The sequence below is a fragment of the Ambystoma mexicanum genome, chromosome 9 (genome assembly GCF_040938575.1).
Source record: "Ambystoma mexicanum isolate Mex_15411 chromosome 9, UKY_AmexF1_1, whole genome shotgun sequence".
In the NCBI taxonomy this organism is placed as follows: Eukaryota; Metazoa; Chordata; class Amphibia; order Caudata; family Ambystomatidae; genus Ambystoma; species Ambystoma mexicanum.
In genome coordinates this window covers 984,911,663-984,929,834 of record NC_090931.1, presented here as the reverse complement: position 1 = coordinate 984,929,834, position 18,172 = coordinate 984,911,663, and the positions used below count along the sequence as shown (strand labels likewise).

The following is an 18,172-nucleotide window of genomic DNA, read 5'->3' as shown; positions in this document are numbered from 1 at the left end:
TACCTCCTGCTCTCCCAAAACCCCCAAGCCCAGCCCTTGCTCTGCAATCATTCAAAGTTTTGGTGGCCTTAAACTCCAGACTGGCCAGGCAAACTCCACTTCGCCATATATATACAGAAAGGCCACGATTGAGGTGTTTTACACCATTTGCCAGTCAGAGCTGGATGCAACTCACAAAAGGAACCTCTGAACTCTGGCAAGAATCTACACAAGTAAAAACCTCCCAAAATGTCTGTTCCTCGTGAAAACCACAAAGCAAAATGGTTACCACACAATGCTTAAAACTAACTTGTAGTAGCTTTGCTCTGTGTTTAGAGAATAAATGGCTGTCAACAGGGCAAACAAGGCTCCAACCCTGTGCAGCTAACAAAATGTCGGAAGGTGTCACTACCCTGTGGCACTAACATTTACAGTGTAAGAGAACTTACCACTCGACAAGTGCTCCTGCCCCTGTAGCCACACAGGCCATTTAACCCAACAAATCGTAATAGAGGAGTTTAGCCTTCAGGTGGCATGACGGTAGAGATCTTTTCCATCATAAGTGAAAATTCCAAAAAACCATAAAAATGCCAGAAGGACAACAACAGGAGAATTAGAAAAGACTATCTATCCTAATATACATATTCCAACAATCCACAAAGGTTTGTTGTTTAGCTCACTTGGTACCCAGAGAATTCATTGCAGAACGTTCAGCACAAATTTCAATGCAGAATATGCATTGCAATGAACTTGTATAAAAAAAACATAACACAGATGATTAATTGGGGCAAGCGGAAAATTAGTTGGGATGCTAGTTAAGAGGGCTGTGAGGTTTTTCTCCCAGAACATCAGAAAATCGGCTATAAAAAATACTGGGGAGGGGCGGCAGTCAAAAATTGTTCATTACATGTGACTTTATACAACAGTCTTTAAATATCTGAGTACTGCATACAAAGGTTGTGACAATTACCGAATATAGTTCACATTTGATACATCTCTGGCTGGAATGCACATCTGCGTATTGTAGCAAGCATACACATCTACAGCTGGCATTCCATGATCTCCCCAACTAGATCTTTAATGAAGCTTTGGAGCGTGTGACATTTTAGAGGAAGAGACCAAGTCTAATGGTCTCCACATCTGGAAACAGACTTGACAGTGAACCTAAGGTGGACAGAAGAGCCATAGGCTGTTATAGAACTAATCCCATTATGTTGACCCAATGCTAGGATACCACAGAAGAGAATATATGTAGCAAAAATACTTACCAAATTCCACTGGGTGCACTGCAGGTCTTCTTGTTTAGATCGATCCGGTCTGGTGTCACTCGAATACGTTTTTTGATGTTTATCACAGGCCGTGATCTATTTTTTTTTAAAACCATTTCGAAACATTACATATAATATCTCTACAATAAAAGTATACACATAAAACATTCTGATCAAATAGAAAGGGGCATTAAAAAAGTGGTTTATTCTTAAAACAGCAAAATATACCCATGCATGCATAATCTCTTGTTTCATGTGCCACTTCTATACAAACTTTATAGAAGCTGGGCTCGACAGCTGGCCATGTTGGGGAACTCATCCTGACTTTCGTCATCTCTTTCTATCCTTGTGTTTAAAGGGTAAAGATAATACACTGTCCGTTGTAGCGAGACTATCTTGGTCACAAAGACAAATGCAGTCTGATCATTCCAGAGTGGTGAAGAGAACTGGCGAGAGGCCAGGCAAACGCGGTCACAAGAGAAATAACAGGGTTTGAAAATGAACCAAGGCTGAGAGATGAATAAGGAACGCAGTGTGCCAAAATAAAACTCTGAATAAAATACTGTGCTTCTATGGCAGCATGGCATGCTCTGGTCTAGAAGGATACAGACTGTGCAAGCAGGAGCGCGATGGCCCAGTTGATAAGGGCTGGTCCTGGCACCTCCATGCACGGGCAGCTAATCAGCAGAGTTACATAGTGTTCTTAATCATGAAGGGAGAGTGATGGCAAAACACATCTATAATTTATCAACTTTAGTCAATCTTTTTCTTTTAAAAAGATAATGGAAATATGCCTTGGCAAAGGATGAGATCCGAGAGGATCGGAGGACCTTTAACACTCCCTTCCCTCTAGCCCCTTTGGAATTTCTACGGACTTTGGGGAAGAGGTTCCAATTCTGTGGTATATATTTACAACATTTGGATAGCTTTTAATGCATTTTTCAGAAAGGGATGGCATTTTAGAGAAAGGTTGAATAGGAGAGCGCCAAATTCTCACTTCTATCTGATCAGTCACTACTCTGAGTTCCTTGGGGTTGATCCCTGGCATCCTTTGGCTAGAGCCCGGTTAGTCTGCAAGGGCAGTGACTTTACTGGTTCCATCTCCTTTTGTGCATATTAATAGGGGTGCATGCAATAATCTTGCAATAGGATTTAGATTTTTGGTTCGAATAGAAGTTGTAGCGCTCTGGCAGTCCTCTTTACCGTACCCGAATTATACATATTTTTTTACTTTGACAAGGTCATGATCATATGGGTAATTTGTTCAGGATTGACCCCCCCGGTCAAGCTGTTCAACTGCTTAGGGTCTGCCCCTAACTGAGTTAATTGCTTTATGGGTCTCGCAATCCAGCGAGAGGCCCATCGAAACCCATTATCCCCTCTTGGTGTTGGTAGCCCTGTTCAGGGGCAAGTGTTGCACTTTCACTGGCTTCTTGGGGAGACAATCCTATGCATTTAGTTGGCTTATAGAACACACATCTTATATTACATTGCTGGACTATTACGTATTGCCTTAAAATAGTAGTCACTGTTTCGTGGGGTAGGAGCGTTTGGCTGCAGTTTCTGAAAAGAGGCAGATTAATTTGGCAAGTGAAACAAAATGGTATGGCATGAGCACAAGCTGAAGAAATGGGAGTTGCTATGCATACACCTAGCTGTGAGCAAGGGGCAGCCAGTTATGTCCTAAGCAGTATAAAGTGTCTCCAACAAATTGTGGGCTCAATTGTTTGGCAGGTCCATGCATAGCCCACAAAGTGAATATACCAATTAGGAAATCTGATTAGAAAAAAAAATTGCACTATAACGGATGTTTTTAGGTGCTTCATGCCAGAAAGGTAATATTTAATGTCTGTTCGTGGTTGCAGTGACAACCCAGCGAGAGAAACGTGTCCCAGAGATGCTTTTAGGGACAATTGCTGCCCCTTCTCTGCATCCTGTGGACTGACTATTTTGATGACAGTGATATTGCTTCTCGTTGACCGAATAGCAGATTCTAACATAGCCGCAAAGCCATAAACCCACAGCCCTCGGGGACATCTCAAAACATTGGCTCGTCAAACATACCACTTTTCAAAAGGAAAAATACAATCAAATCTCAAACCACTTTGACATACCTAAAAATAGTTACAGCATCTGAAAGTGACCCCACAGCAATATCAGGGTAGGAATTTCGATCAAGATCCATATTTCCTGCAATGGAATACCCAAAGAACTGAGCTCCATGATCCCCGCCGCTAAGAATCTGAAAGATAGACCACATTCACATCAACTTCATTTTTGTTGTTCATCCTTTACCTCTCCAGTGTTTAGTAGCATTACATTGGCTGGTCATCACAAACGTTAAAGCACACATTATAAATTATACAGATATCGGATATCAAAACCATAAAGTCACAGAAGCAACTGTGATAAGAAACATACAGATGGGTACCTCAAATCCGGGCCATCAAGCATGTTAAAATAGGAGCGGGAGACGGTTAATCACAATTTTACAGTTTAATGTTTAAGTTTATTGTATTTACACAGATATTTTTCCTCATTTCATAGGGCTTAACCCATGACATTTACGTATTTGGATTCCGGTAAGCCGGCAGGTCACTTAACTTATTCTTTGTGTATGCTCTATGTAGCATTAGGAGTGGTAATTAAGGGAATTTAACAGCTGCAGCGCAAATAGCTGACAAGTGGATATACTTTGTATGTTAAGCACTTGCGTGGTTAAATTGAACTCTCAGTGAACTATTAAGTATAGTCAATTATGAAACTGTCAATATTACTATGGTGAAAGTGTGACTACAAAGTATGCGGGTGCTTGGGGACCTTACTTATACAATGGAGTTGATTAAATGTGGGAACTTATTTTAGTACAGCCAGTATGGCAGAAGAGCATGTTGATTTTTCCTTTTTCTTATTTTTTAAACAAATATTTTTCCTTTTTCTCTTTTTCTTTATCTTTCTCTCTCCCAATTTTTCCTTTCCCTCCTTGTGATGCATTCGACTCATTGATTCATGCAACTAATTGATTATGTGATATATTTACACTCACAAATGCATATTCTTGTGCCATGACGTCATATTCATGATTTGCTATGAACATTTGTCAATGTTTTACATACGTAATGTCAATGCTTTTTTGTAACAGAGTTAAATGTACGGATAGTAAGGACTATCTAGGAACAATATTGCCCTCAAATGAGTTTTTGTTTTGAGAAAGGCCCTTGTGTGGCTGAAACACATGTCAACAATATTCGAAGGGCAAGGATAGCAAATTAACTAATAAAGTTTTTTAAACATTCCTTGGCAAGAGGGAGCTTTTGCCAAGCAGCCATTGGCAATTCTTAGGAAGGCAGGGTGGATATGAATGCAGGGTAACACTATTACTTTGGATAAATGGATTGACAGAGGTTATTCACGACATATCTTGATATAAAGGAAGTAAATGATAAGTTGGCAGATAAAAAAAGCAGTTCAGAAAAAAGTCTCTTGGAGTGTTTGGTAGGGATGGATGCTGCTTTTATGCTAAATTGGGACCTTCTAATATGAGGTTTGACAGGTCATATTTGTGAACTCAATGTCAACCAGAAGTCAGGTCTTCAATATTAAATGTACAGCTCCACAGTGCGCCAGCAGTTTTGCTCCTCTTAGCGCAGTAGCATCACAAGTGGCCCACAGCAATCATTCTCAATTGAAGATCCTCATCGTCACAAGGGAGCCGCCACATAATCACAACCCAACTCTAAACTCCTCACCTTGCGCAGACCACACTCTGTTGGCAAACGGCTAAAGATACCTGAACCTAAAGGCTCGAAACATTTAGTTTGCCTTCAGAAAGAGACCTTTCCACGCTTAGAAACCTCTGGGCATTAAGCGGGTTATAAATAACCTATCATACCTTGGGGATTCCAAAGGGAGGAAAATCTTTATTATTGAAAGCAGGACCTAGACTTCCAATTGGGTATCACGACATCAGGACAAGTATCATGCTCAGCCAATCATAACACCGGATTCATCTCTACCACCAGTTGGGAGGTTAACTCCCACTCAAGCTAACTACTTTGTCTTTGCCGTAGATCCTACACTACTTACCTGTAAAGTCATTGTACATAAACAAGTTCCACCCCCTACCCCCTTTTGCAAGTATAAGGTCATACCTTAGACATATTTAATGTGATAAGACGAGTTAGAACATAATACACGCTAGGTGACCATGGCTGGTTGACAGAGAGCCAAAGAAGGCTCTAAAGAAACTGGCTTGGCCTGTAAATGGAAAAAAAAAGAAAAATACATCTGACCCATCCCTCCACCCCCGCACTCACACACCTTGAATCTAATAGTGGAGCATGGCTGAAACTCCAGAAAATCGATCATTGCTGGAATCACTTGGAAATGTTGCTAAGCAACAATATTGGAACATGGCAAGTTCCAACACTTCACAAATAAGTTAAGTAATCGTTTAGACATTACCTGTGCTGGAATCGTATTGATGCCATCCTTTGTCCCATGATATACATAAACTTTGCCAGTATTGCCGTCATATGGGGCACCAACAGCTATATCTGTAAAGAAAAAAAAGGATATTATTTTAGGACTTCATAGACTAGTCACTGCATGTGTGTGATAACAAGCCGAAACATTTCATGGGCAATTTATTTAAATCTAGTATTGAAACACTTGTCAAAACACCACAAACAGTCCTCCATGTTTTAAATGTATTTTTACATGTTCTGTAGGTTATATCAAAGAACATGCTACTAACTTAAAAAAGGTACCCAAACAAAACATGCCTTTCAGAATTCGAGTTGTGTAGTGCGATAACCAGCATATCGAAGATGTCAATGGTTCCCAGGGCATAGAAGAATGTTTAACTTGTCTCAAGGATCAAACATAATGCAAACACCTTTAAACGCCAAGGGTGAGAAAAGAATGAAAAGGTGCAGACTTCACACATGCTAGAAACATATTTATGCATTATCAATGTCTTGGCTATTTGAAGAAATAGGCAAAATAATTATTGAAAAATTGTTGCTTTAAAATGCCTTAAACAGAACCTGGGAGAGGGGTAAGGGGCAGGAGAGAAATTATACCATCATACTTAATACATACCATAGGTCGAAACCATGTTGTATGCATTATGGCAACAGTACTTTTTTTATGGCAACATCTGTTTCCGAAGAATTGTACAAGAGTACAGTAGTTTTTCATCATGGACATTTTCCAATTATACTCAAGGATCCCACTTTTATGGTATATGATTTCAACAATTCGGTCTGTATTTATCCATAATTATATTTGCTCTGTAAAACTAGTAGGTAGCGATTTGATGCTTGAAATGGGAAGCGCACCTTAAAAAAGAAATAGCGGTTCCTTCCGATGTGTTAAGCATTACAATAGCCCATTAAATAACTTGCCTCTCCACTGTGTTACTTTGCACAGCCATAGGCCTACAAGGCATGATTGACACCCTGACTAGCCAACCCAGATATATGAATTTACGCTTTTTTGGAAGAAATATTGAAGGGAAACAGGGCGATTTCAGTCTATCTGTGAAAATGGAAAACTGGGAGCCCCAATTCTAATACATTCATTGATTTACTCATGCATGCTTCAACCTACTCTTAGCGTTCCCCGATTTCAGCCTTCGCAACTAACATTCGCTTTACAAAATCAGAACAAAAAATAAACTTCCAAATGGTTTACTTGGATTTTCGGCATCATTCATCCAGAGCAGGTTTGAAGGTTGAGAGGCGGGTATAGCCAATTCTGGTGAATATTGGTTTCTTTAGCACGTTTTTCGGGTTAAAATAATGGTTAAGAAAAGTGCTTCTGTTTAGCAAATCGTTACACCACTACTGCCCGACAAGATCACCTTGAAGTAATTAACCAATATGAAAACCGCACCAATAATCATCTAGTGAGGGCCGTTAAGCAGTCCCCAGGGAATAACCAATCAGAGCTAGGAGTTAACAAAGGGCCCAACCAATCAGTTAAACACTCGAGCCTCTGCCCAATGAGCACAAAAGGGGCTGAACAAGTTGAAAGGGAGGAGGATTAAGCGAATGCTCAATTAATGAAGGACTTGGGAGGTGTACTGTTGTAAACCTATGTGGGTGCATTGTCATGCAATGCTTTTTAGCAGCAGTGCTTGAAGCTCACATTTTGTTTCTCCTGGGTAGCTAGCGTAGGCCTTGAAGAATCTGACGGATGACAGTTTAGTGGTCAGTACCAGTTAAGAAATGGATACGTCCATTTGCGGCATTTCATAACCTGAAAGACAATTTTAACGGCAGAAGAACTTGTTCATGGGTCTCCTACATCGGATTGATGAGTAGGAAGAATATTATGGGACTTTGTATAGTTATAAGGTAACAAGCAATTACCTTAGCGACTTTCCCCAACAGGCGATTTAAGAGCACAGTATTCCAGAATACAAAGGGCGAGGACTAGGGAGAATGTTCAACTGCATGGCAAGACAGGGGCTGGAGGGCATGATGGAGCAGACTATGAAACAAGTATGCACTGGACACTGGTGCATGGTCACCCTTACATTACCCGACAATGGCATTCTCTAAACGGAGGTCGGGATATATGCCTTTAATGGATTTATCGAAATGGAGTCGATGCTTACCTTGGAAGCCATCCTGATTAATGTCACCAATGTTCTCCACTGCAAGTCCAAACATGGAATCCTTTGCTCCGTTCAGTCGAATGGGCTTAACTTTATTCCACTTGCCTTTCTGATTAATGTACACATACACCGCACCCCCAATCTCTCCATCACGCTCAAAATATTGTGGTGCGCCAACGACAATATCTTGCCAACTGGGAATGGACATAGAAGAAAAACAACATTGAAATGGTGTATATAACTGCTGGGCAATCCATTACAAACAGTATGTGCATTTCTTTCCAGTCTTCTATAAATGCAAATATGTAAAGCTTGCTGACTAGTATATGGTCCAATATAGTGGAATAATTGTAATTTTTGCTACTTAAAAGCAGTCCTTTAACTTTCTGTCTTGCATGGATGCAGATGGGGGAATTCTATAAGAACCACTGGGCAGCACATTAAAGATGGTCATAACAGGTACACAGAGCAACACTACTAATGGACTTGCCTGGATTGAAAGGCACCAGGAAAATACGTGCTCACAGCCAGTTTTTATTTCCCCTCGAGCTTGACACACTTAATCAGCAATTGTCAAAGCCTTCCTAACACACAGACTCGCCTCACTAGCTTTGCAGCAAGTGGTAATGAATGAATCGGCACACCTGTTGCAAATACTATATTTCCCTTATCCCCATTTCACGGATAGAAGGTAAAATGGGAGAGGGAGACAGAAGGAGCAGCAGCTAAGCGCAGGTCTCGAGCAGGCAACTGGGAGGCTACACTACCCCTGGAAGATAGAATCGGGGGCCTGCATATAGCACAGAGCGGGTAGATAGATTGCAGAGTACCACGCTGAGGGAAAGCGCATGTGCATGTTGGGCTTGTACCAAGGATTGAGGGACTGTAAAATGTATATGAAGCATTAGGTGGCATTAGACCGCATTACAGGTTGCGCTGGGCATATTATGGCAGCAGCAGGTCATGAAAGGCCATTCTTTATATATGGAAACTACAAAAAGGAAAATTAGGCATAAACATACAAAAATGCCCTTCTCATCCTAGGCTGCACCTAGAAGATGGCAGCAGCACGTTAATATGCGACCTGCAAGGGTAATGTGACCAGATCAGTAGTCCGAACCGGTCACGAGGGGATGGCGACTCCTCTTAGCCTGAGGTGGGAGGACTGCCAGGTTAGCAGCAAGAGCCCATCCTACCCCAGAGGCAAAAGGTGGAAGTTGGGAGGGCCCCCAGTTCCTGTCCCATCTTTAAGGGCCTATATGAATCCAAGCAATACCATTGTTCACCCTATACCTCTGGAAGAATGTGCTTTCCGGTCTCTTATCATTGCAGATAACCACATGGATCAGCAGTCCTGGCGGTTCACCCACGACAAGACAGCCCATCAGAGCCGCCTTCAGTGAGAGTTCTCCTGCCAGTGGACCTCTAGCAGCACCAGAGAGAGGGGGAACCGTTGGGAGGCACAGCAGAAACTTTAGTAAGCGGCAAACGGGATCACTACAAGCCACCCGTCAACACAGTCTAACGTACCTACAGAGTGGCCATGGAGCCGCTACATGACATGACCCCGGACATTATTCGGGCGACCCTTGAGGTGAAAAGGGGTGGTGCTTAGCTCCCTCTTTAGAGCAGGAACGAGCAGGCAAGGGGGGCATGGGGAACCAGTAGGGGAAGAACAATAGGAGAAGGATAAATACAGCGACGGAAAACTGGAACGTGTGGGCTGTTCGGTTGAGGAGGTGACAGATCAAGAGACCAGAAGGAAGGAGGGTGGACATGCTTTTGGTAGGGGCTTACAGAAAATGTAAGATATTAGTTGGTGAGAGAAAGTGTTACTGTGTTGTGATTGTGCATGTGAGGTGTGCAAGTTGGAACAGTAGTGGAGTAGGAGTGACAGAATGTGCAAGGGACAGCGACAGGAAGGGGAGTTAAGAGAAGTTGGGGTGGAGTACTGGTAGTGTGGAGAGTAGAGAGTAGTGGTATTGTAGGGAGTGGCAGTGTGGAGAAGGGGAGTAGTGGTACTGTGGAAAGGAGAGCAATTATGAAGAAGAGTCCTTCTTAGGGGAAGGACTCCCCTGCCCCACCCCACAACCCCCACCCCAGAGTCAAAAATGTCCTCCAACACAAAAGGCAAAGTTGAATCACTTTTCCTCAGCAGACACACTGCTTATCTTTTCGAATTCTGTATCAGAAAGTCTTTATAACTTTGGTTACCAGGAGAAAGACTCCCTTCCCCTAGTATCTCGATTAAAAAGTTAAACACGACCAGTGGGAATGACTCAGTTTGCTGGTGAGCAAAGAGTCTTGTGTCCTTTCGAGATGGCCAAGAGAATTGCCCCCCCCTTCTTCTGGCCTGGTAGTACACTTAGCCTGGGAGAATGACACCCTTCACCAGGCTTCTTGGCCCTGGCTTCATAACTCCCTTCCCCTGGTCTACGCATCATGTAGCTTCAAACACACAGTTCTCAAATGTTAGAAGGGTCTACAAACCTGGCTTCTGCTCTTTTATTGGACTCACTTGGTATCCCTCTCTACCAAGTACTGTGACGAGAAATATGATGTGTTACTTTTTGATTTCGGGTCCCAGACCCTGGTTTCTCCCTCTCTTTGGTTTGGCCCACTTGGTTCACTCTCCAACCAAATATGACCAAAAGGAAGATACCTCGCTTCTTGATTTGGTTCCCAGACCCCAGTTTCTCTCAATCTTCGGTTTGTCCCACTTGGCTTACTCTTTTGCCAAGTACTGCCATGAGGAAGATGCCTCGCTTCTTGATTTGGGCCCAAGGCACTTCTCTGGTGGTCAGTGGTTTTCGATCGGCCACTGGGCCGAGGAAGCGTTCTTCGGATGCAAGACCCTCTTGCTGCCCGATTCGCACCCCTACCGGGCATCTCAAACTTACCTGTACCCCTCACTGGTATAGAGTAGCACTCCTGTTCTTCCTGGGATCGGGCGTCTCGATGTCAGCACCAGTGTTCTTTCTCCCTCGGTCCATCAGCTGCTTGGGCCTGCGCTCGGCTTCTCTGCATCACGGTTTCAACGCTGTTACCAGAACATCTGGTCCACCTGGTCGCAGTTGCCCCACTGCACGGTTTGTCAAAACTGGCCGGGAGGTCACCTAGCTCAACCTCCTCCATCTGGACTTCCATGGCTGTCCGCTGATCCGCCTGGTTCTTCTCTGGATGCGATTACAAAATCCTTGGGTCATTGCGGGCTGAAGACAAGTAGCCCTCCTTCCGTGGTCCTTTTATTGCACAGGCTCCACCCTGGCACAATTTCAACACATGTAGCTGTAGTTGTCAGGTCAGTCTTTATTCCTCCTACGGGCCACCTCGTCCCAGTACACTCGGTTATGTTAATCACACATGTCATACAGGTATGTGGGCCTACCCTCAATATAAGAGGGTGTGATGTAAGCAGGGCTCAAGGAGAGAAGGAGCCTGTAGAGTATTGGTGGTATACCATGTTCTCCTGAGATGTTCTCCCTTGTCCCCTGAAGGGAGGTCTCTTCCCATGAGATCCTCTCCCCGAGGGGGACTATCAGGTAGCAGCCTCCCCACCCTGGCCTCATGGGAAGGGGCTCCCCCCCTTAGAAGCAACAACATCTCAGGATTCGTCACATCTGTTATTGAGGCCATCTGTGACAGTAAGGATAGCAGAAATATTGCATGAAGAGCTTTAGCTGACAAAACTGGGGCATTTAAAGGTGCACTTTGCATACGATCGCAGCACGTGGACCTTAACAGGCAGTACCTTGCATACCGACTATACCAGGCAGTTGAGGCATTTAGGGCTGCATTCGACATAGGAGGCCAGTATTTGAACGCAAGTCTGTATCTTGCATATGGGGACTGTACCAGGTAAATTATGCTTTAGTTAGGATACAATTGCACCACTGTGGCATTTGATGCTGTACTTGGCAAACAATACCAGCACCTAGTTATGGGAGGCTGTACCTTGAATAATATTGCTGTACCTACCTTGTGCGGCTATAACTGACAGATGGCAGTACCAGAATTTAAGAAGCTACATGGGAATATGGGGTTGCATTTAGCTTACATCAACTATACTTGGCGTCTGATGCTATAACTGGCATAAGTACTGACATCTTAAGGCAGAGTTCCAAGCCATTGTCGATTCTGCTGAGCGCACGATTGACATTTCATGACTCCGCCCATGGCATATCAAGACTGTGCACTAGTTAGAATATTTCTAGTAACTAAGTTAGTGTTTTCTACTTTAGTAACAATATTACTTTACTCACCTTTATTCATTTTAAGCTTTTAATGTATTCCACAATGACACTTCCTAGGATGCTGTTGGGATCAATGTTCATGCAACATCACCTACCATTGGCGTGTGGGGGGAGGGGGTGAATCTTCAGGTTTTAGGTGCACTGCTGTCTTCAAAGCCAGAGTGCCCCTTTCATTCCCAAGTCTGCACACTTTATTTCCTTTACAGGGGTGGGCTAGTGTTTTTTTATTAGGTTGTTTGCATAGTAAGTGGCATAGTAAGTTTAATTAAAACAACCCCATTTTCAGAGAACCTTGGTTAAAAATGTTATTTTGTTACAACAGTACTATTGCTTGGTATGCTTCTGCACTAGCTCACATCCCTCCTAAAGTGTATAGCTTGCCCGCGGACTATGCTACCCTAAGAGGCGAAGGAAGTATACTGGTTAGGCTGTGTCTGTTTCACCCGTATGATTGAAATCTCTGCTGGTTTAGCAGTAGTGCTTGGCTGCGTACGAGCTTTGTTCGCTACTCATCCCTGTACTCCTGCAGAACAGTAATCTGGTGACTCAATATGTGTTTTCATAGACTTCCTTTTTGTTTGTGCACTTTTAGTCGAAATCGTCCAATTACATATACCTACACACATATGTATATTATATGTGGGAGTAGGAGTGAGGGGGAAATCACATTCATGTAGAGCGTTCAAGAAAAAAATGCAGATTTTTTAAATATAAGTCTATGAAAACACGTAGAATAGTCTTTTCATAACCACAAGCATCATGAAGACAGAACCCAATGATGCATTCATTTCAGTTTTCATTGGGTGAATATATAGTCCGTTCCAGAAATCCCATCTCAAAAGAATTACGAAAGGGAAGGGTTTCGTTTCCCATTCATAAGGGCACCATGGCTGATTAACGAAATGCAGAATTGTCTTGTAATCCTGCTACGGTCATAGACAGACAATGATGAAGATCACGCTACAGCTCATTCCCATAGCTCTTTTCTCCAAAGTGGAAAAGGGAGTGACTCGAGTACATTGTAGGACTTGAAACACTTCCAGTTGCCATTTTACTGGTTTTTGGGGTACCAACCATGGACATTTTCAACAGATTTTTTGAGGTTTTTCTTAAAGTTTACATGGAGTTTCAATTCTTACACCTATGCAGAGTTAATAATTAACAGCCCTTGCACATTCTTAAAAATTCCAATAGCCCTGCAGGGAGAGCTCCTTAGTTTACATACTCTACCTTAAGAGGCTTGCACTCAATCCAATGGTGAGAAAGAATAACATATTTACCAGCTTTTTCTGTGAAATGTTGCAGGTCACAATAAACCCAATTCATATTTGGTGCAATGATGCCGCGCAGAGGCCAGCCATGCACAGTGAAACTTGCCATTTACTGCAAATCTCCTAAAAGTTTAAATATCACCATTCTCATCCAGCAAGTTAGAGTACCATTCAAACGGTACTCGTACTTCATAAAATCGCCTCACCAATGTATTTATTATTTATAAGGCGCTGAAGACAGCAAGCCCGGAGGCATCATAGCGCTCACAAAACAGGACAAACAGAACAAAAAACTAAGTATTCTGAGAGGCTTAGCCGATAAGGAGAAAGCTTACACAAATCAGTGGGTCTTCGAGGACCGCTAAAAGCAGTCCACCGAACAGCCCCTTAGATCTAGAGGTAAAGCATTCCATAGTTTAGGTGCTGAACAATGGAACGCACTCCAGCTGACAGTCAATTTCATTGTTATCATGATTAAAAGAAAGGTGTTCGATTAAGAGTCATTCGACAACTAGGACAACCTTTCTGAAAGAGACTCGGCTTTGATCAAAAACCTGTGTGTGTGAGGGAGAGACGGCGAAAGGAGATCCTCGCCGCCACAGACTACCAGTGGAGCACTCTCCTGGTGCACGAGAGCGGTTCGCACTTCCCAATGCCTTCAACTGCACACACAGCACTATTTTGAATAACTTGCCGCTTAGATAGTTCCCCTTTCCCCAATTCCCTGAAGTAAGCTTCCACAATAATGGCTCCAATTATGGCTTTAGCGATAATGGCATAGCTCTTTTTGGTTAGAAAGGAGAAAGGATCTCAGTGGGCCCCAACAATGTTATAGGAGTAGGAGGCATCCAAGCTGTTAACATGAGCCTTCATATTAATTTCCTGATCTAAGACAACCCCTAGTGTTTTAGTTTAGGCAGGTGTGCGAGAGTACATCCAGCTGACAAAGTTTATATAGCCAGAGTCATGTTTCCTGAGCAGAGCCACTGTGCCTGCAATCATCAGTTTGGCTCTGAATGACACCAATACCAAACTGTTTTCCACTGTCAATTGCAGGATGATCGAAAAAACCTTGTTAATATTTACAGTAACCATGCTGTAACTGCCCGAGAGTGGAATTAGGCACAGAGTATCAACAGCGTAGCTGGTGTACATTATTCCTCTTGCATCCAACAATGGGTTAGTGAAAATATTGTACAAGGTAGGAGAAAAACACGACCCCTGTGGCACCCCGCACAGCACTTTGAATTCATCAGCTACGGCTTCACTACTAAATACTATGGCTGTCTGATTTGTCCAAAAAAGAATTAACCCAATTGGTTGCAGAGGCTGAAACAGAAGAAGTGTATATTAACATGTTGACAAGAATAGCGGGATCTACAAAATCAAAGGCTGCAGATGAAGGAGCAGGATTAGCACAACGTTACCATGCTCCATTTCCTCCAAATTATTGGCCTTCAAGTCCAATAGAGCTGTCTGTGTCGATCTAAAACCAGATTGTTGTTGGCCAAGAATGTTATTAACAGTTAAGTATTCCTGTACTTGAAGGTAAGCAACATGGTCGAGGATTTTTAGCAAAAAAGGGATGTTCGTGAAAGGCCTGTAATTTATCCATGCTTGCTCGATATATTCTGGCACAGGATTCTCTCCGAACAATTTGTTGATACATTTCATAATAATGCAAGTGGGCTAGTTTAGTTTGTCTGCCCCGATTAAGGTAAAGAAATTCCTTCGATTAGCATAATCATATGTACTTGCTCAATGGAGCAGATACTAAAACGTCTTCTGGAATATTCAAAGAAATCTGTAAGGGAAGATAGGTAGCCTGTAAACCAGCCATTTTAATGTCACCATCTTGAAGGCGAAGCATGGACAAGCAGTTTTCGTGCCCCCCCCAGGTTTAGGGAGAGCGTAATCAGGATGGCCAAATAGAGGACTTAACAGTTTAGATAACTTTACAAGGTTACAAATTAGCAATGCCAACAGGTGCTTTAAATCACCCAGACTGAACTTAACAACCTTTAAAGCAGTTCTTGGCCAATGAGGCATCATTTTGGTTGTATTTGTGTTTAGCATCCATAGAAATGACTGGGTTATTAGTAGGATAGGCCATTTCTTTAAAAATATTTAAAAAGTAGCACCATACTGAATGAACACAAATCATCATGGTGAAAGTTGTAATTAGGAGGTTGAACCTGTGAGTACAGTGTTGTAACCCCTACACCATCTCTGCCTGTTAATTGAATATAGAGAAATTGGTTTGGCTGTCTTAAACTGGCTCCCAAAGGGTGTCAAAATGTGTCAAACAAATTGACAGATGCTAAGGAAACATGTCTGCTAACAGTCTTTAAAGCCAGGAAGCTCAGGCAAGAATTGGGTACAAGGACATTGTGGGAGTTGTAATAGTTCTAATTCCTCATTTCCTAGTCTTTTTTCGGTATGAACACAAAAAGCACATTAGAAAACATGTATGTAGGAGCTAAGTTGAAGATAAAATTCAAAGCCCAGTTTGCTGCAGTGAACATGTGGCTAGTTCAGTCAGTATACACTCAGGAGGAGGGCAACCGGAAAATCATGTTGTATGACAAAGTGGAGGTCATATTTCCCCTTTAACAGGATGCGCAACAGTGTTGACCCATGGGGGACAACACAAGCCTGAACAGATTGTTAGGCAATAATTGATGTAGTAACACTGAGTGAGAGTACACAACACTGGTCTGTTTGGTATTAGGTAACCCACCTTTTGGTATAGGGCTGTACTACACAAGTTGGCAGTGTGACTGAGCAGCCAGACCTATTTCAAGAGGGGTAAATGTGAGCTGTAGCAATGAAATTTGCAAATACAAGGAGCCAAGTTACACTTGTACTCACGGTTTCAGTTATAAATAGTTATTTAACATCAATTTTTAAATAAGTGTTCTTTAAAAAGGGCAAGATGTGTAACTCAAAATATACTTTAAAATACTTTTCCAGAATCAGCATAATTTTAGTAGATACTGTTTAGAGATGCTTTTTACACACTTCCTACACCCGGAAGGGACTTCATTCACAAGGACAGTACTGGCATTTATAGATCACTAGTACACTTTGCAGATTCTGAGGTTGCAGAAAGGAAAGGTTAACGGAAGGAAAAAGGTTAGACTGTTTCTCATGGCATGTGAGTATACTTAAATCCTCCAATGAAGTCTAGACAATACCTTTCCCAGCAATAACAGTCTAAACACAAGTTATCACCTCTGAGACACAGAAAATATCAAAGTCAATGGACTAGAAGTGTCTGCACACAGTTTGAGAGTTTTTGTAGAAATCACTTGTAGGGTCACAAGCGGTTACACTTGTGGAAAGCAGAGCTGAAATCAACTCGAGCAAAAGTAGCCACTGCAAGCCACAAATGAGAAGAGCAAAGCAAAAGACAATGAGGCAAGTATCCCAAGTCTGAACAGTACCTTTGGTTTGAAGAAGAGTGGTCCAGCTGGCCTCTGATCGGTTGCAGCGATGCAGATCCTGGGTTCCTGAGCCTCAGTCGCAGGGACAAGAGGAAGACGTCTGGAGGACTACTGTGGCTGCAATTTGGAGGTCAGTGATAGCTACAGGCCCTTTTCGGATCAGCAGCACTTTGCAATTTCAGCATGCAGTAAACAGCACCACCGCGGATCTTGGATACTGGTTGGGCTTCCTTCACTCCTCGAGTCCTGCACGCTGGTGAGGGGACTCGAGCTCTGTCGTCCTGCTTCTGGAGGGTCCTTAGGAGACTCCTTGAGCTTCTGGCTGGATTGCAGATGTTGCACTAGACTATAGATTTCTCGGCCCCTGGCACTCTGTTCCTGCAGCAGCAAGGAAGTACAGCCAGTCGGGGAAGATGGTCCAGTGGAGCTCGTCTCTGGGTTAGTTGGTCCCACTAACCCAAGAGAAGAAGTCATCCCTTCCGCAGCTTTGCTCTTTGATCATAAAAAGGAGTTTCAGCACAGCAACAGCGCTTCACCAGGCAAGTCAAAGGTCCAGGAGGATGTAGCAAGTTTTCTTCATGGTTTCTTCGACCGGTGTTCTTCCCAGTGGTCGACTCTGACTCTAGTCCGAAAACCCTTGCCTTTTAAACCGGTGTCTCTCATTCATATCACTCAAATAGCAGGGTGGCTGTCCTGGAAGGACAGCAAGCCAATAAGGACTGTTTGCATTCAGGCACTCGTAGAGCCAAAGGACAGGGGAGTTTCTGGAACATACCTCACTTCCTGCCCTTGCAGACACACTGGAGTCAGAGTCAGGTTTCAGGACTGAAGCCCGCCAAAGGAGAAATGAACAAAGGGCTCAAACCTGGCTTGGCACGCAGAGTAAAACCCAAGAAAGGCCTCACAACTAGAAAACGGCGAAAAAAGAAAAGACTGGGGCATTTTTGACGAAATGGTCACCCCTTGGGTGCTATACTGCAGCTGAGGATTCAGTCTGCGGTAGAAAAGCACATGGTAGGAAAATTAAACCACTGCCACAAGCCATTTAAAGTAGTGAGGGTAACATACAAAAAATGTCACATGAGTAGGTAGGATAAGGGGCTACTAAGTAACCCACCAGCACTCAGCATAGGATGGTGTGAGCTGGACCTACAAAGAGAAAAGGGTAAGTAGAGTCAATTTTGCTTTACTATTCTTGGGAAGGTATTTCACACAAGAAAAACGGTATTTAAACCTTATGAGAAATGTAAAGGATTTCTGAGTGCCACTGCACTATAGGTGCTGTGTTTTACCACAAAGAAGTAGATGCCTATGGAGTTTGTCAGACTCC

The 18,172-nt window shown here is 42.9% G+C and overlaps 1 protein-coding gene across 3 annotated transcripts in view; it reads right to left on the bottom strand.

Moving 5' to 3' along the window:
- The window catches only part of ITGA6 (integrin subunit alpha 6), a 328,225-nt gene that overhangs the window by 120,417 nt on the left and 189,636 nt on the right, over window positions 1-18,172 (bottom strand). For all 3 annotated transcript variants that reach the window (XM_069616222.1, XM_069616220.1, XM_069616221.1), the window contains 4 exons: window positions 7,873-8,066; window positions 5,712-5,803; window positions 3,362-3,489; window positions 1,248-1,343 (listed from right to left, as the gene is read on the bottom strand). In XM_069616222.1, coding sequence (XP_069472323.1) covers window positions 1,248-1,343; window positions 3,362-3,489; window positions 5,712-5,803; window positions 7,873-8,066 — 510 coding nt within the window. The remainder of the gene's footprint in view (window positions 1-1,247; window positions 1,344-3,361; window positions 3,490-5,711; window positions 5,804-7,872; window positions 8,067-18,172) is intronic.